This window comes from Theobroma umbraticum, unplaced genomic scaffold (assembly GCF_002168275.2).
Source record: "Theobroma umbraticum cultivar Fairchild unplaced genomic scaffold, ASM216827v3 scaffold_67.0, whole genome shotgun sequence".
NCBI classification, from domain to species: Eukaryota; Viridiplantae; Streptophyta; class Magnoliopsida; order Malvales; family Malvaceae; genus Theobroma; species Theobroma umbraticum.
In genome coordinates this window covers 295,059-315,153 of record NW_018397262.1, presented here as the reverse complement: position 1 = coordinate 315,153, position 20,095 = coordinate 295,059, and the positions used below count along the sequence as shown (strand labels likewise).

Genomic DNA, 20,095 nt, shown 5'->3' with positions numbered 1-20,095 from the left:
GGGTTTGACATAGGAGATGATAAGAGAGAGGGGGAAGAATAAGGCCAAGTTATTCTGTGTTATACAGAGTTTCAGGTCTATTGCAGTTGATCAAGAACCTTTGGGACGTTTTCTGTGCCAAAAAAGCTTGAAACAATTCATTATCTAACACTTCCAATGATCATTCATGGATGGTTAATGAGCATGAACTTCATTGCTAATTAGTTCTAATGACATTTTACATTCTCTCATTCCATTTTCTTGCATCCTAACTAGGTTGTTTCAGTTGGCAACGAATTCCTGCCAGAGTAAACTCTCTGCAAGAATCTTCTGCTGTAGAAAACATCAACTGATATAACATGCTTGCAATAAGATAGAGACCCTCAACATCCCTCGTCTCACTTTCACCCCAGGTTGGCCCCTTCTCCCTGTATAATATTGGTCAGTCTAAAATGAAAATGCAAAAATATTGACTGGAATAAGTGACATAAATTTCCAAGTGTGTTGATATATAAATGCACAGAAATGCTTATCTAAAATAACTAGGCAGTAACATGGTCAGCGAAGATCACTGCGAAACAAACATCCTGGAAGAGATATTACGGAACAGCAGCAAAAAATGGCTCCAAACAGGACAGATTTCTCAACCTGGAAGAGGTGTTCAGGAACAGAAGCAAAGAATGGTTCCAAACAGGACAGATTTCCCTTCCTGGAGCAAGTGTTAAGGAACAGCGGCAAAAGATAGTTCCAAATAGGACAGATTTCATATCCTGGAAGAAGTGTTAAGGAACAGCAGCGAAAAATGGTTCCAAACAGGACAGATTTCCCATCCTGGAAGAAGTGTTAAGGAACAGCAGCAAAAAATGGTTCCAAACAGGATAGATTTCCCATCCTGGAAGAGACGACCTTTGATTTGCATGATCGCAGTTCAGTTTTGCAGAATCCAGGGGTACAATCTGAGAACCTATCTTTTAGTTTCTTCACCAGCTTTTGGACTGAAGCCCTATTAGGTAATAGACAACAGGGCTCCCTTCACACATGTACAAAATGCCTTCTTGATTTGCACTCCCAAGCCTTAATTGAACACAAAGTTTCTAACCGAAAACTCATAAAATAAGATAAGAGATGGCTTTTGAAACTAAAGATGCAGATCCTAGCCCAGTTACTAACAGAAAACATACACAAGAATCAGAACTTCTTCAATGGCGTCACCAGAACCCTCAATGATCCTATCCGTTGCAGCTTACTCATTACCCACTCCTTGCTCTTAAATCACATCACAATGAAACTCGACCTGCAGCTGAAGTATTTCCATTTTGAAACCAATTCACCAGAAGCTTGTCAATTATTTCTACAATCCCATCTGACATAAATTGGAATATAATCTCAACAATCTTCATTTGTCTTGCCAACTATTGAATAATATCATAGACAGAGTTCAGTGAGACTCTTAGCTTTGCCAAAAACGTAATTTAGAGAAATAATCAAAAAATTTGAACATGGAATTGTATGATTATGTTTGTTTTCTATTCTTTTCTGAAACCTGTCTTCATTCTGTTTTAAGTTATACCTAGTTTTCACCATCAACCAGCATCAGTCATTACACCACTGTTACTCCATGCCTCTGGAGTAGCATTTCATCGACCCAAATTATTAACCTGACCCTCTAGATTGCCACCATGCGACATCCTGTTACAAGAAAGCTGAAATTCATATCAAGTGGGCCTAGTTTGAATCAAAAGTGAGATGGGGCACCATTCATAGGGTAATTTTCTTACACTTTTGATGAAATTTCTCTCAAAGACAAGAGACAGTTTCATAATTTTGTAAAGCAGGGAAGTAATGACTAAAGCAGGGGAAAGTAAGGTCTCAAACAGTTAAAGAGACACCCCATTGGGTTTGGTAAGGGCTTCATTCAAGGGAACTGACTCAGAGATATTTGTCGAAAACTTTTATAGTTTTCTTTTCTCTAAAGTCATGGTGTAGGCCCAGTTTAGATTTGGGCGGCACATCCTAAATCCCTACTTCATCTACCTTTCTATCATGCTCTCCTTTCTTTTGTTTTTTCACCTTGCTTTATGGGGATGAGCTGGAACTAACAAACTATACATTCTTTGGGATAAAATAGACTCCTAGTAAAATTATCATATACACTTGTCTATGTATATTATTATTTTATGTTTTGATTTTTATAAGGGGTATGAAAAATATATAAGAAAAAAAATTGGTTGTAGAATTTAGAGGAGGATCAGTCCATTCTAATAAGTAGTTAGAAGCTTAGAATCCAAATCCAAGTGGGTACATGTTCACAACATCCAAATTCATGTTCTCAATAGCATAATGACATGAGACTATACAAGTCCATATGATTATATATATATATATATATTATCATGTAGCCTCTACAATACTCTACAAGTCCATATGATTATTGTCATATATATTCTAAATGTATGTCTACATGACAATACTAGGTGAAAGAGAGATATGCTATTTCCTTTTATCATTCTAAACCAGTTAATTCAGAATGGAATAGTAAAGATTACCTAAACAGGATAGAAAACTTGAATTCATTCCTCTTATTCTACACCAAGATCTCTAAATGAAGTCTTTTAAGTAGTGATGAAATTTGTGACTTCGACGTGACAATTTCAAATTTGTCTTAAGTGACATTAACCCCGACTATGATTAAAATTTAGACTCACAAAAACTAAGAGTTAATACTATATCAAGTACTTATTGAACACTAACAGTGAGCAGTTCCGACAAAGGAGGCAGTAATCGTTGAAACGATGAACATTGGGAGAATAGCAATCGAAAGCTGTCATCAGGTTTAATGTCATGAAAAAATAATAACACCGATAATAAGCAGAGAGATTCAATTTTTATAAATTATTGTATGAGAATAAAGTCTATTATTTTAGTAATTATAATGATTAATTGCATAATTTAACCTAATAAAAATAATTTGTTTATTGAAGGGGGCTGCCGTCCAGTTATTAAACATTGCATATCGGTAAACATAGAATTTTGACAAAATGGGTTAGGGTTGGTTAGCAAATCGTATTCTGCAGAGTGCAGTCACATTAATAGCACGTCACCGTTCAGGTGACTCCGATCCACATCAGGGTAACTTCATAACCACTTAATTTACGACCAATTAGTGGGGTCTTGTTCCAAGACAATTTTGTAAAGTCGCCTTTGACCACAGCATGATGACTAGCTCCTAGTCCAACCAATTAATTAAATTATGACATTTGCTCTAGTTAAATTAATTAACAAAATATCTCCAATGTAATATTGGTCTGTTCCTATTGTTTAATTTCCCACCCAAATAATCTCTTTCTCAATTCACTTTTCGGTTGTCGGGAATTGTTAACCCACTACCAAAAATCTTTTACTATATCCTTTTTGTTGATATATATTGAAAACACTTGTTTTAAGTTTATCTGAACAATTGACTTATTAATTAATTAATTAATGAATGGTGTTTGAATTCCCATTTTTCCTAATTAACAAAAAAAAAACCACTTGCTTTAAGCTCATACTCAAATTATCTCGTGTTCCCAGTCGTCAATTACATAGAATTTTAAATATTAAAGATAAAAAATAGGAGACATGATGTCATGAGCAACAGTAGGAATCAAATGGGAGACAAAAGAGAAGAAAATTGGAAACTATCAATGGCTCTAAACATTGAGTGCACATGACTTTAAAATTAGGTAATAAATGCACACGCTTTATACATAGATCCATACATTCAGCAAGTGAAAACCCAATCTTTTGGTGCATTGGGGAAGAAAACAGAAACATCTCTCACGTGACAGAGCAACAGATTCCAAATTTAGAGACAAAAGAGAATGTAATGAAGAGAAGAAGCTTAAATTTGTTTGTTCTTCCAGCAAAACAAGCCAAGAGTAATCAACCTAGCTAGAAGAACCCAATCCTCTCCATCCATGTTAATTAATACTTAATTACATTGCATGTAGAGTTATTGATTAATATATAATTCAATAATGTAATTTATGCTACTTGCAACTTGCAAGTAGCTATACCTATAGCTAGGAGCAATCTTTGGTTTTTTCCCCAGTTAAAAGAAGGGTATATACCTACGACGCTAGGAAAAATAAAATCAATCCCAAATGGACTCAACCTGCACTATTTCTTCATACTCACTGATCATCAACTCGGCATCATCAAATTCATCCCCGTAGAGCGTTGGCTCTGCCATCAACAGAGCACCTGCAAGTTCCATCCACATCTTTGGGGAATCCAATGGAAACTCATTGATAGCCTGAATTTGGCTCTGTGACAGTCCAACCCTAATCGGACCAAGTCTCCCATCAGCGGCAGCTGCTGCGCCTGTGCCTGCGCATGCACCCATAGCCACCTCCGAACTTATCTTTGGTCTCCTAAGCCTCAATGCTGCCTCTTGTGCCGCCATTTGCACGTCTTCCGCACTTGAGCTAGCCGGACGTGGGAGGCTGTCCACCAGCTCGGGGAAGTTAAGTCGAGCAGCTCGTCCTCGGAAGTGCAATGCCGCCACATCGTAGGCTGCAGCTGCCATTTCGGCTGTCTCATAGCTCCCTAGCCATATTCGGGTCTTCTTCCCTGGCTCACGGATTTCAGACACCCATTTCCCCCATTTCCTTTGGCGTACTCCTCTGTAATTAGACGGGGTAACCCTTGCATGGCGATCAACTTCATGTTCCATTCGATCTGTAAGGTCGGTTTCCTTTCCTGGAAACAAAAAAAAAAATCAATGGATGATCAAACTAAGCTGAGAAGAAACTAAGAGCCGTGGTGTTTGGGGTGCAAAGGACCAGTATTTAACACGGAAAAGAGCGATGTTTGAATCGATTATATACAGAAAGAGATGGTTTCAATTTAGACATATATATATATATATATATATATATATATATATATCCAAGTAATGGTGAAGTGTGGGGACTGAATATTATGGAAGAAGTGAGCTTCCAAGCAGCTGCGCGAGTGCGAAGAGGCTGTCATGCGTGCATGTGGCACAGTTTTTGGCTTTCAATCGAATGATGCAATCATATCCAAAACTCCTCTATTTTTCTTTTTCATTTTCTTATATTTTTTCCAAATATATTTTTATATATATTTAAAACTTTAAAGGGTTTTTCATGTTAGGTGTGCATATATCTTGGATTGCATCCTCATCGAATGGTAACTTTCATGGAATCCTTCAGCTAAGACACTAGCTAGGTTTGGACTCAGGACAGGTACAATGTTATGGACTTTCTAAAGTAGTTAAACTAATCAGAATTTAATCTATGACTAAGGATGCAAAAAGATTTGGAAAAAGATTGATGCCATAGTCAATACTAGTATTGAAAATTTAAATGAAAAATATATAAAAGAAAATTATAAAAAAGGAAAAAAGGAAAAAATAAATTTTTTTCGTTTGTTCCCTATGCTTAATTCAGCTAAAAAAAATTACATATATAATCTCTTGTATATATTTATTATGTTTAAAATTTAAATAAATAAAATTTTAAACGTATAAGTTAAGATTATTATTTAATAAGATATATTAATTAAATAAATTGAATATGAAGAATTATTTAACATAATTTCTTATGGAGCATGACAAGGATATGCAACTATCCATCTTCCCCCACGTAAACATATACACCAAGTAATGAATAGGGGTTCCTATTCAAGACGCGGTTTACCTACACGTGGCGGTGGACCTTGGCCTGTCTGAACAAGTCTTCTTTTTCAAAACCCTTTTCGGAAGCAGAAAGGAAAGTGGGGAAAGAATTATAATAAACTAAACCCTAACAACCAAGCCTTTTGAAAATCCCATGCACCATTGTCAACCAGTCAAGACAGTGAAATGCACAGCCGGTTGTCCGTATTAATGAGTTTGATTTGTTATTATTTTTAAGCAAATAATTTTGATAAGGACATGGTTATTGAACTTTGTGATAAAGTTTTTATAATTTTGTAATTTTCTAAAATAGTTCGAGATGACATACATCACACGTGATTTGAACATTTTTGACATTCACATTTGATTAATTATAGTTCCTAATGTTCAGTAGCTTAAGATGTTGAAATACTTCCATTGATGTATAATTAGCTTAACATGTTGAAAATTTTAATTTCCTTAATATATTAGTTTCATACTAAACTAGTTGAGGTCACATATTATTTTTCTTTTTGAAAAACGTATTTTACATATAAAATTTAATGATGATATATAAAATGTCGACTCGAGTCTATTGTCATGTATTACGTACCCGACTGAGATCACATATTAAAAGTACCTCATAATAATTTACATTATTAATTAGTGTAATAAACTTTTTCTTTATATATGATATTCTTGGTTTATACAATGAAATCTCCTTTCTTCAACCTTGAAATTTAAATTAAAAACTTTTTGAATTAAAGTTTCAGATATTTAACTGTATTAGTTGTCAGCTTTCGGGAATTAATAAAATATAAAATTAGGTAAAAGATACAATAATGCAGATTAAAAATTAAATTTAAAAATATCAAATACAATTCAAATTGTTAATCAGAAACAACCATGCATGCAGGTACTGTTTAGCAGCTTAAGAATATTCAATATGTTGAATTCCAACTAAATGGGGTTACCTTATCGTAATTGCAATTACTATATGAGCAATGACATAACACGTTATCGAAAGAAAAACTGATGGCTTTCTTTTTCCTTTTTAATCTTTTCAGGGTAGGTGTTGATGAAATTCAGGTCCTTAAATTGACAAATGTGATTTGAGCATGAAGCACAACATGTGTCTAATTAACTTTCTATGGACCCTTTCTCCCCCACTGCTAATTCCTTCCAGCCATGTCGTGATTACCCATTTTTCCAATCACTACGACACACGCAAATGAATATTTTACGTGCAAAAAATAATCATTTGATTTTCATAAGCCTCAGGTTTATTTTTTCTTTCTATGAATGTCAAAGGTTATTTAGCTTGAATGAAACTCTACCCAAGATTAACTTTTAAGAACGGATGGAGTCGTAACCATGCGGGTACTGCACACTTTATCAAATTAGGTTTTTGAGAAGAGATAATGACCCGTAATATAGTTTCTTTGATATGATACTATTACATTTTTTTTGACCAAGTAAAGCAACATGTTTTCTAAATGGGTTCCATTGGGGAGGCGAAGGAAAATTAATCCTAGTATTTGAAGTGGGTGCATGCAGACAGTTGATTCCAAGAAAGCTTAAAACACACATGTGAAAATCATCAGAAACAAACATTGATTTTTTTGGCCTTTCCAAACCTATGGTTTTCTTTATGATTTTAAGTTTGACGTGATTTGAACATACCACCAAACGAATCATCAGAGCTAGGTCAAGCACCCCAGCTTTCCCTTTGCCTGTTGAAGTCAAGTAGTTAACTGAAACAGCTGGATCAAGCTATATTTCTTTCCAGAAACCAACACATTTTGCTCTGGCTTCCATTAACATTTTTGTGTCACTCATTTGGACTTGCAATTACTAACGCCAATTGACCTTTCTGATGAGAACACCGCCCACCGTCCCATGCCGTACCCAAAGTACCTGCTTTCGCGTCCACCGCCAGCAGCCGCTTGACTGCTTTGGGCTTAGAAAAATGGAGGGGGAATCCGTACAAACGACATCATTTTCACTATTGTACTGTACCTTTCAGAGCCATGCCTCGTGGATAAAAAGGGTAGGCAACACGCTGAAGAGTGATGAGAGTCGGTTTATGGGAAAGTTTTGGACTCTTTTGCTTATAGTCAAGAGTCAAGACTTCATGAGCACTTTACATGCTAGAGATGGACACATGCACAATGTGTCGAAAAAAAAAAAAACCATAATGACTTTAGAAATTGGAAATTCTTTTTGTTATATAGCGAAAGACTCACACTAAAAACCAGGACAAGAAGCGATCAGCTGTAATTCACTTTGGCAAAATATTGAGGTCCCTGCTCAAGCCACAACTTGGTCTAGCCATGAGCTATGGTCCAAGAAATTAGTCACACCACATTTAATGAAGAAACAACAAAACTCATACTGTGGTCCCAAAAGCCTTATATCCTGGGCAATCACCCCACTGTTTAGCCAACAAGAGACTCTTTCTTACGTGAAAGGTTTCCGTTACTAAAACTAGGATTAGAATTAGATTAATTATCTTGGTTTTTTTTTTTCATTATAGATTATCTTTAGTAATTATCTTGCTTTGGGATTATCATTAAGAATAGTATATGTTAGTATCTTGAATTGAGGTAGCTCTATAAAGAGGTGCCACGTTCACTCGTAGGTAAGTAAGAAATTAATAAAATTCTATGCTTTAGTTTAGATAAAGTTCTCTTTCTTTATTACTACTCTTCGGTTGGTTCAACATACTTCCTTGGAGCCCTTTTTTACAAGAAAGAGGTTGAGGCTCATCACATATCAAAGTGGTACCAGAGTCGAAACAACGTGTTGCGAAGATCAAAGGCGATGTGAGCAAGATTGTGGCGATGTTTGTAGCTATGAACTCAAGACTGAACCAATTCACTTCTAGTTAAGAGTGGGAGTCCAAGGAAACGTATGGAGGAGCAATCCTAGTGCTGTGCAGATTGGTGGGGCTCTGCATTATGAGGTATGCTGTGTGAAGCTTATGTTTTCAAAATTAGCTGACACAGGTGATTGGAATCTTGATAAATTACTTGCTATTAGAGAAGCTTTTATTGTCTTTCTCCCATCTAAATGGACAAATTCTTATTATTTAATGATTAAAAATGATTCCTTAAATGCAGTTAATTAGGGTGTTTTTTTTTTTATTTGGAGAAGGAGAATTCCAATCATACTCTTTAGAGGGAAAGATCATGCACTAAATCAACAAACCAAATGCTTAGAGTGCTAATTAACTTGGTTTTAAATCTTCATATTATGCTATGAAAATTGAGTAAATATATATTGCATATTGCAAGTTTAACAATTCAATGGAGAAAATGACCAATGCATCATATCCCTTGAATTATTAATGAATTGACAGATAATTTTACTAAAATATGTAAATATAATGCTTAAAATTTTGGTAAAATAATTTGTAAAACTTGGCCTTTATTCCAGTTGTATAATAATTTGTTAATTAACACTTTTAGCATCCTCCTTGCTGATGATTCCATCTCCTTACCATACTTTTCATGCTATTTTGCCAAATACAAGTTGGACCAATCATAATTTATTATGTAACCACACCAATGAAGCATTATTAATGCAACTTAGCCTAATTGCAAGCCCGGCCATTGCATCCTAGGTTGGACCGCCTCACTCCCTATGCTCTCATTGTCATCAAAGCCCAACAGTTTATTGCGATAGGCTTGTGGAGGAAATAATCCTACCTCAATAGAGCATTGAGAGTGACAAAAAGGTAGCCTGAATTGGGAGGCGACACAAATAGTGTAAGAAATATTGTATTTGTCGGTTTGACATTTTCTTTTCTAAAGGTAATGACTTTATAACTTTCTTATTCATTCTGCGACTATCAACCTGTTTGGGGAGGGGCTATGTTTGCTACAATTCTTAGACCAAGTACCATGTCTCATGTTTTACACCTGAATTGGTTTGTGGATTTATATACTTTAGATTGTGTCCACTCTTTAAATTTATGACGTTTTACATACATACATACATACTCATATGTTTACGTGCTTATACACATATTTACATATACTTATATATATGCACATGCATATATATTAAATTTTAAATAAAATTCTTATAAAACTGAAGAAATAGATTTTTCAATAAATTTTTTATTAAAAATTTGATTTAACATTCTTGATAATCTTGATATCACGTTCTTTATTTTCCTTTTAGGGTGAATTGACAATTCGAGTTAAAAACTCCTGACTGTACCACGAGAAAGAACATGTAACATTAAGGCATATATAAATCACAATTGAAAAATAAATAAAAAGGTAAGAAAATCTTATAAAGGGGACTTACAATTATACACTATTTGCATGGAGTTTAATATAAATAAAAAGATAAAAAAAAGTATATTATATTATATTGGTGACAGGAAGATGAATAAAAGAGGAAAACAATGACCCTAACATTCGCCCACAATATATCTAATACCGTTCCCATTTTGCCGACTCTTTAAAGTTGAAAATGCAATGGCAAGAGAGTTCAGACAACGTCACAAACTATGTATTGTGACATAATAAATGAAAAAGAAAAAGAAACGTGATTGGTTTAATTTTGTTGATTTTTTTATTATTCAATTTTTTATTTAAGTTTTTATTATTTTTATAACCTTTTTTATTCATTTTTATTTAAAAATCAAAAAACAAATAAAAAGTATTCTTTAAATGGAATTTGAGTACAATGTGAAATTGGTGGACCTACCAATGGTTGGAGGAAAATATTTAGGGTGTAACAATAGAAGCATTCCCTCTTTTAGTAAAGAAGAAATTGTGAGAAAAGGATCTCAGCAAAAGGTGATTTCAAAAATAACGTACCACATAAACTTATCTATTTTTAGCCATTAAGAAGCATGAGTAGATCAAAATACCCTTAAAAACATCGTAGAAAAAAGCTCCCGATATCCCCCTCCCGCCAAAGAAAAAATAAAAATAAATGCTCAACTGTTTGAGGTCGCTCATCTTTCTCTCTCAACTCTCTGAACTATGTCAACTCTATTAACTCTCTGTTAAGCACCATTGTCATCAAGTCACTGAACTTTCTAAACTGTATGAGCTCTGTCAACTCTCTGTTGAGCACCATCGTCATCGTGCTATGGTTTATCTCTGGGCATTTGGCCATATTGTCGTCGATAAACAGACCCTATAGCAAAGATGACATCAAGGTATGTTATTGGGCTTATTGCTACAACAGATAAATTTTTTAAACTTGTTATGTAAATTAGAACATGGATTACAAACACTGCCAGAGTTGCTACACGCCATGCATCCATAAAGTAGATGGCGTGTAACATTTTTGAGCATGGCATGTAACGTAGTTGAAAAATGGCGTGTAAGAACATGACAAACAAATTATAGAACATGACAGATTTGATGTTTTCAAAATTGTAGTGGGTTGCAATTGTGTGACTTGTGATAAGACATGTTGGTCAGTGGGTGGATGGCATTTACAAGGGTAGTGACTCACGAATGCGAGGGGTTAGGAGTGATTTGTCATTTGAGGGCTTGAAGAAGCTGGTTGAAGAAGTTGTTGGGGTTAAACTCAGAAATGGACAAGATTGAGTTACATGCATTGATCAATACACTCGGAGAGCTATCATGCCCAATTATCAAGGACGATGAGGATGTTGCATTAATTCTACTAGAACAGAGGAATGTTCTGGCTGTGTATTTCAGCATTAAGGGATGCCAAAGAAATGTTATGTCACATAAAGAAGCTGAACAACATGATAATCAGCTCAATCAAAATGAGATTTACAATGCTTCACACATATTGCAGCATTCGGTCCATAACCCACAACAATGGCAATTGACATATGCAGAAGAGTTTGTGCAGCCCGGTAGAGAGACGACATTCATAGAACAGTTGGCTGCATAATTCCGATCAAGATGTGCATCAAACAAATTACTTGCTTCTATTCAACCAATGCAACGATCGGGTAAAACTGTAGAAGGTATAATGACATTTTCAAATGAGAATATCACATTTGAGGACAACACTGCAATGTTGGAGGGTGACATTGCGACGCTCGATGATAATACTATATCTGATGAGGGAAATGCGGATTTGTTCCCTGCCGGTGAAGATAGATTTGATGACAATTCAGATGATGGGCCTGATGATAGTGCAGACGATGACTAGCTTTATGATAGTGACATTCCAATTTGCAATAATGTTGAAGGCGAAACGAAACTTGTTGGAGCTGTTGATGTAGGAGATGTATGGTGTGATAATCGCATATACAATAACCCGATCGCTGATGAGAATGGGATTCATTCCCTTGATACATTGCTAGATGACAGTCATCAAGATACGGGAAATGGAGGGATATGTAGTACGTAGGTAATTCCAGGTGCAGAGAGGTTCTCCTTCCAAACAGTTACCATTGAGGAGTCGAGATGTGCTGATGATCGCTTATACAAAAGAAGAATGTTTCCTCGAATGCCGAGTTGAAACGAGCTCTGAACATATTCGTTCTAAAAGAGCATTTTGAGAGAAAAGTAAAAAGGTCATGTAAAGGTTGTTATGAGATTGGTTGCAAGGACAAGGCATGCAAGTTCAGTGTACGTGCAACGAAGTTACTTGAAGGAGAATATTGGCAAGTTCGAACGTTCCACGACTATATAACTTGATGATATTTTGAAGGTGGAAAGCATAGCTTTCAAGATATGTTCACTGAGGATTGGAAGATCACAGATGTAAACAAGATTAGGGATTTATGGCTCAAATTAAAGGTAGTGAAACTGTCAATAAAAAAGTGACAAAAATTAAGAACCTTTTAAACAAGAACTAAGTTTACATTCAAAAATTGGAAGAGGAAATGCATTTGCTAGCACAAGCCTTCAAGTGACTAGATTTGATGAGGATAAGTGGAAGTTGCTTATGGGTAAGAGACCAGAGCATTTGGGACTTATATCGATTCAAAGAGAAGAAGTGGCACAAGAAATGCATATTTAAATGGTTCCTTAAAAGGGACCAGAATATGAGATTTTTTCTCAAGAAATTTTGACAAGAAAGAGGACTAATTTTATTGATAAGCTTTTGGTGCAAACCATTTTGAAGACTTTTGTTTTTAAAGAGATATAATACGACTAAAGGAGTTCAATTGTGATTTTATGGTGCTTTAGAACAATGTGCAAGAGAATTGGAAAAGCCTTTCACTGAAAAGAATTATGAGCAACTATTACATGTTGTGATGGTAATAAGGCCCCAAGACTCGATGGCTGCAAACTAAACTTCTACAAGAATTAGTGAGTCAACATCAAAAGTGAGGTGTTGAACTTTATGAAGGATGTTTTTGAGTTATGTCCCTTTGAATATTGCACAAACACCTTGTTTATTACACTTATTCTGAGGTGTGGCAGTCTAGTTGGCATTAATTTCTTTAGGCCAATTAGTTAAGTTGACAGTGTGTACAAATACTTACTAAAGTCCTAGCCAACAAGTTAAGAGTAGTAGTAGGGAAGTGCTAAATCAAATTTATCAAATGCCAATAGATTATGGACTACTGATCATTCATAGTTAATGAAATAGTGGATTCAATGAAAAAAGATAACTTTAGAGACCTCATTTTCAAGATGGATTTTGAAAAAGCATATGATAGTATTAATTGGAACTTTCTTGACCTAGTGATAAGAAAAATGGGGTTCAGTGATAAATAATGTAAATGGATACGAGCTTGTATCTTGTCAACTTTAGTGTTGGTGCCATTGAATTATGACCCAACCAAGCATTTCAGAACACAGTGAGAACTTTGCCAAGGTTACCTTTTTTCCTTTTTTATTTAAATTTATCATTGAAGTTTTAAATTTCCTTATGAAACAAGTCATGGCTAAAGGTGTCTTTAAAGGATTCGACATTAGGAGGAATGGTTTTAGTTATCTCATTTGCACTATGCAAACGATACCTTCATTTTCTATAGATTGGAGTTGTCTTCTTTACTGACAACTAATAGGGTTTTAAGATGCTTTCAAGTGATCTTCAACCTGAAGGTGAACTTTCAGAATAGCAATCTTTATGGTGTTGGAGTGGAGAAATGGGTAATTTCGAGGATGGAAAAGCAAATTGTTATTACATGATGGTTTAGCCTCTCCAATAAAATCTAAACTAACAAGGCTTCCCTTGCACGATAAGTCATCATTCCAAATTTCATGTAGTGTCAAGGAAGCAATGGATAACATATAGAGGAGATTTCTTTAGGGTGGGATTACTAAAAACTACAAGATTCACTTTGTGGATTAGAACACAGTGCGTCATTATAAGACAATGGAGAATTGGGTATGGTGGATCTCCATCTTAAATAGAAATCACTATTAAACATGTGGATATACAGACTCAAAAGTGACAAGGATGGTTTATGGAAGAAAATGTTGGCAGAGAAATGCGAATATGATGATAAGAGGCTTTTCTTGATCTTCGAAAGCCCTAGGAGATCGTCAATCATGTGGAGGTATATTCTTAGCACTCTAGATACTAATAACAAATTTCATGGTCATACCATCACATGAATTGGATTCGTCGTCGGAGATGGTAGCCACATTGCATTTTGAAGGAGGAATAATGGAGTGAAGGGTGTGTCCTTAAGGATGTGTTTCCAAGAATGTTTGTACTAACAATTAATAAAAATGAGGGTGTGTCACCAAGTATGGTAAATGAGATAATGGTAGATGGTATTAACATATTGAGCTAAAGAGGAATGTTTTCAATTAGGAAGTTTAATCGTAAAATCTATTGCATGATTTCTTGAGGCAGAATCTACGTATCCTTGTGTATTCATGGATGAGAATAAAAATTCATTATATTTAAGAAGGAAAGGATGATCACAATCGTACTTGGACAATCAACTATGGCAAGAAAACAACCAATTGTTAGTTATAGACAAACTCTCCAAAATATTCTAATATTTTTAATATATTAAGAAATATAATATTTGAATGATCATCTTAATAATAATAATAATAACAACAACAACAACGATGATGATGATGGGTATGGTCAGGGCTGGATAATAATTCAATTCAAGACGTATCCAAAAAAGAAACATTGTACCTAGACTTGCAACAAGTGGAGCCAAAATGGCAATATTTCTTTAACAAATTCAGCTGCTATTGCTTTCATAATAATGAACAAAAAGTAATGTGGCATTTTTGCTTTTAATATGAAGTTAAAGAAAGTACAAGTCCTCACCAGAAATAAAATACTATTATTATGGTTTCATAAACCAAGGAACATAAAATATTGAAAACAAGAATACAATAAGCAAAAAAAAATTATAATTAAATAGAATTCAGTTACAATAGCTGAATATTACTACATAATATAAAACAAATCAAAGCACACCATTTCCATAGCTGATTAAAGCAAAAAAAGAAAGTAGCCAATATGTGAGTGGTTCGTTGGTCCTGTCAGAGATTGAAGAAAAATCTCATCCACTAGTAGAAGAGAAGACCTCTTACGGCTTGGGACCCACCCAAATCTCTCCCCTGTCTCTATAATGATGACAAGTGGCCTTCCTGTAGGCTCAGAGATAATACACAAACCCAACACTATTGTTCTTCACACTATTCCATCAAACAGTTAGCTCAACGGTCAACCCAAGATTTGAAGCACTGAAATCAATCAGGAGTCAAACCTTTTCATTGATTGTTGATTGTTTATTCATAGATATTAAAACCTAATTGGTAAAAAATGTAGTAAATGTCACTCATTCCTGTTCTGTTAATGTATATTTGCCATTAGTTCTAAGTAGAAAAACATTACCTAAGGATCCCAAAGAGAGTCATTCTGCATGTCATCCCACTCATTCTCCCCATTTTCATTGCAGAACATCATTGCCTCGTCCATCATCAGTGCCTCCGACATTTGCATCCACATCTTGGGAGAGTCCAGAGGGGACTCGTTGATGGCCTGAATTTGGGTCGGAGACAACCTAACCGTGACAGGGCCAACACTGGAGCTGCTGGCGCCAGCCTCAGACGACGACCCTGCAGCATTCGTCCTGACCCGCAGGGCCGCCTCGTGAGCCGCCATTCGGATGTCCTCACCATTGGAACTGGGTGGCCTGGGAAGACAATCGATCAACTCTGGGAAGTTAAGGCGTGCCTCTCGTCCCCGCAAGTGTAACGCTGCTACATCATACGCTGCGGCTGCCATTTCAGGTGTCTCGAAGCTCCCTAACCAGATTCTAGTCTTTTTTCCAGGCTCACGAATTTCAGACACCCATTTGCCCCATTTTCTCTTACGCACGCCCCTGTAGGTTGAAGACACACCGCCCCGCGTAGCACTGCTGCTATTCTTTCCTTCCATATATGTATTGATTCCTTGCTTTTTTCTGGACGAAGTTGATTGTTTCATGTAAATGAGATACATGCTGTAATCCAGTTAAGGGTATTTATACAGGTGCTGCGATTACTGTTACACACACACTGAAATTCCTGGAGGAAGTAAGCTTCCAAGCAGCTGCACAAGTGAAAATTAATGTGCATGTTCTCTAGGAACTCCAAAAGGAATTAAAAAATTCTTTTGGAAACGAACCAATCAAAGGTGGACAAGCTTTGGGAATGCCATAGATTTGGTGAGGAAAAAAATCCTGGGAGAAAAACAAAGTTTTCCTGTTGAAAGACGCGGTTTGATCCCCGGTGGCAAGGGGTCTTGGACCCACTGATCCACACAAAAGATAGGATGAAGTTTGGTTGAATGAATCTTTGTGCTTTGATTAGTCTAGAGAATACTTATGACATAGTAACTACAGTCTCCTAGTTTTGTCGGTTTTCTTCTCCCTATAGTAACTGTGACATCTCTTGTCTTATTCGAGACCAAGATTATATATAATTAGATCATTCACAATTAAATTAGGTAGGTTGACGACAGCATCAGGATAGCTTTGGATAAATTATGTGAGTAGAAAAATTAATTAAAGGAGAAGCTATCTAAAACCTATTTAACAAACTTACTTGCTATCAATGATCCTTGCGGTCGGTTTTCCTGTTCATGTTGGTTTATTTTTTTGGAGGCCAAAAAGGTTAATTTTAGTCATGATTTTGGACTTTTGCTTTCTTTTGTCACATTTGTTTTTCTGGCTGATGGATCCAACAAATAATTAACAAGTAGTTTTATAAGCATAATTAATAATTTTATTACATAGAATTATTTTGACATATTTTGTGATTTAAGTAATTAGATTTTTAAAATTTTAGATTAGAATCATAGTATTTTATATGTTTTTTTAGTTTAAGTTTGATTACATGTTGAGTAGTTAATTTAAGTTATTTAGTTAAATTTTATATTATTTTATTTTAAATGACTTAAAGAATAGTTATTGCTAATTTCTTTTAACATTTTTATAAAAAATTTGATAAAAAAGACTAATTAGAGAGCTCAGCACCGCAGCACTCCTGTAGCAAAAAAAACCAGCACCACAGTGCCAAGAATCAAGGCTGCGAACCTAGGTGATTTTTTCAAAAAAAAAAATTGACAAGATTTTAAAAATTAAGTTACTTGAAACCTATTGAAGAGACTTTTTTAAGAGATTGAGACAATGATTGAATCATTTACTCGAAAACACCATGCCTTCTCCGGGTGCTTTAGGTACAAGGTTTAAAAACTATTGTTATCATAGTTGGCACAACCTACTTTACCTTCCCTCAACATATTAATAGTGAAAGAACAAAAAGAAAAGAAAAATCTTTGGTGCACATTTCAATATATTTCATAATAATAAAGGGTCTTCATTGGTTCAAACACAGAATAGTCAACTTTAAACATGACAAACAATGATTCAATTCTCATCAATCTAGTGGGTAGAAATCATGCTTGTCATCCATCTTCTCTCATTCGTCAAATGAAATCCCTGTGAAAGATTTCTTTTTCACTGTGAAAGATAACTCTTCCTCCAAAAATATAAATAAGGTAGAAATTAATACGCACTCTATTTTTAATTTTTTTAAGATTATTCGTATTTTTTTATTTATATTACTGTATTTAGAAGGAAAATAGAAATGATTAGATATTTAGATAGATGAAGCACAGCTCTAATTTGTTCGTAAATGTGAAGTAATTATTGAGTGTAAGGAATAATTAAGGTTTGGTGTTTGTGGTCAATACGAGTGGGGGAAGAAAACAAATGGCTAATTCCTCACACAAGTCATTGTCTCCAATCTTGGTTCCAACTCAGTCCCACATACCCCCATTACCCCAATAAACCCCACATTGCTATTTGAAGTTAGTGTCTGCCTAGTTTAACGTCAATTGACCTATTGTACATCTTCTGGCTAGCTAAGAGAGACTAATGAGTCTACAAAACAGCTGGATCTCGCTAAGCTTCAACTATCTTTGCTATTAATGAAAAGTTGAATATCAGATATCTTCAAAGGAATGGAATCACTATAAGGGGTAAGTAAAGTTCAAGTATCATCACTACGATACAATTGATCAACAACTCAACCACCTACAGTAACAAATTTCAATTGGAGCTACACATTTTAAAAATGTATTGTTGTAAATTTAACAACACTATACAAATTATTAATAGTATTATGAATAAAATATAATTATAGAGCTTGCAAACATTAGTAAAAGTGAAAGACATTTTACGCTGATCAGCACAATTTTTTTTTCTTCATCTGCAAAACATTTTGTATTCGTAAAAAATCTTTTCTCGAAAAATCATTTCAACATTACCGAACGGAGCTTAAAAATTTAAATAATTATACTTTTTAAAATTTCATTGCATAAAAAGGTTTTCACCAACTACTTATTGTAGTGCACCTTGATGGTGCAATTGGCAAGATCTCATCGATCTGTAGCAAGTAATCTTCAATCTTGAGTTTCACCGACTATTGAGTAAAGAAGATTATTCCAAACATTATGTCTTTTAACTCCAATATTATAGAGTCTGAATGTTGAAGGCATGTCGAAATGAAGATATGTGCAACAGGATTTCCGCGTTGAGCAGGAGCAAGCAGGTTCACTGACGGCAAAACCCATCACATCTCGCATGAAATTAGTGTCAAAAGATGGCTCCCCTTTTTGTCAATCCCGAATTGAGTTCTGATCACACAAGTTCAATTTTACCACGCAACACGTGTTCCCCTTTTTCTATGTTCCTGTGTCTTTCTCCGGGTGCACATGTAATCCATTTTCAAAGATTTTTCTTTTCCTGTCTCTTTTGTTTCTTCCAGATATCACCAGTTCTTCTAGGAGAGTACATTAGTTGGTACCTAATTTCAATCCTGAGCTCCATGTTCAACAGTCAAATCATGACACGAGTCGTTTGCAAACTTACGCACCGTATGTTATGTCTTACTGTTGGTTCATTAGTTGAGTGTTGATTATGTGATCATATAGATTATGATACAAATTTGATTCATGTCGGCGAACTTTGTTGGATTTTTATTTGTATGATTTATTTTGACCACTTACAACAAAGGATCACACGGTATGTTCTAATATGTATTGAAAGATTTATCAAATAAAAGAGGGCTTACATCCACACAATGAGCATGATAAAAGCTAAAAAGAAGAAACTCTAGACATCTTCAGCAGGATCTACTCAAGAGAAGCCTTTTGTCTTATCTCTTGTGATAGTATTTGCTACAACTACAAAATACTTGTTAAAGTGATGATAAGAAATCTCAGGTTGGTTTAAGCTGAGGTATCATATAGGGATATGAAATAAAAATATAATAATTTTTTTTTTCATTGATTATCAATTGATTTTAAACTAGATATCTATTTTAAATTTAAAAGAAGATTAGCGTAAGTTTTACTTCCGTTCGTTAGTCTCTTCATGCAATGTTTGTTATGTACATGTGCAGTCCATTTGTACAATAAGTTTATTATCTTTATACGTGAAATACATCTCATGTGATAAAAAAAATGTTAGAGTTACAATAAGAAATCTCATGTTTATAAACATTTTTGGGTTTTAAATAAACATTAATATAACCAAAATTTCACATGCATATTGTAAAAGTAAAATTAATTTTTTCATCATGGTGGAGTTATTTAGGTGTTAAAATAATAAATAGGAATTGATTACAAAACAATATTGATATTTGATTTTCACTAATTTGGGATCAAAATTAAGAATGAAAATAAAAATGGACAAAATCAATAATGATATTTCCCAAAGCATTTAAGCACATATATGTAATGAAAATACACTCTAATTTTCAAAAAAAAATTCCATCTTATCACTTTTTGATCGTAACTATAAAAATATAAATATTCATCAATTATATAAGACATCCAAAACCTATACTTATAAATATGTATTTATTAAATGCCAATCATTGAAATATTTTTTATTATAAATATTAGTAAGATATATTGCATTTGTAAATAAAAAATTTAATTGTATTGAATGGTTTCATTAAAAAATATTTTTTTAATTTTAATTGTGTTGTATAATTTAAATATTATTATTTTAAATTAATTTTT

General features: G+C 34.4%; 2 protein-coding genes across 2 annotated transcripts; both read right to left on the bottom strand.

Annotated features, from left to right (window-relative positions):
• Positions 1-3,805: 3,805 nt before the first annotated feature.
• Positions 3,806-4,835, bottom strand: LOC110419794 (ethylene-responsive transcription factor ERF022-like). Its single transcript, XM_021432906.1, has one exon. The coding sequence runs from the start codon at positions 4,691-4,693 to the stop codon at positions 4,112-4,114; it is 582 nt and encodes a 193-aa protein (XP_021288581.1). The 5' UTR covers positions 4,694-4,835; the 3' UTR covers positions 3,806-4,111.
• A 10,003-nt stretch (positions 4,836-14,838) lies between these two features.
• On the bottom strand, positions 14,839-16,104 carry LOC110419545 (ethylene-responsive transcription factor ERF021). The gene has a single exon (XM_021432640.2). It carries the CDS (start codon positions 16,022-16,024, stop codon positions 15,416-15,418), a length of 609 nt encoding a protein of 202 aa, XP_021288315.1. The 5' UTR covers positions 16,025-16,104; the 3' UTR covers positions 14,839-15,415.
• Positions 16,105-20,095: the final 3,991 nt, after the last annotated feature.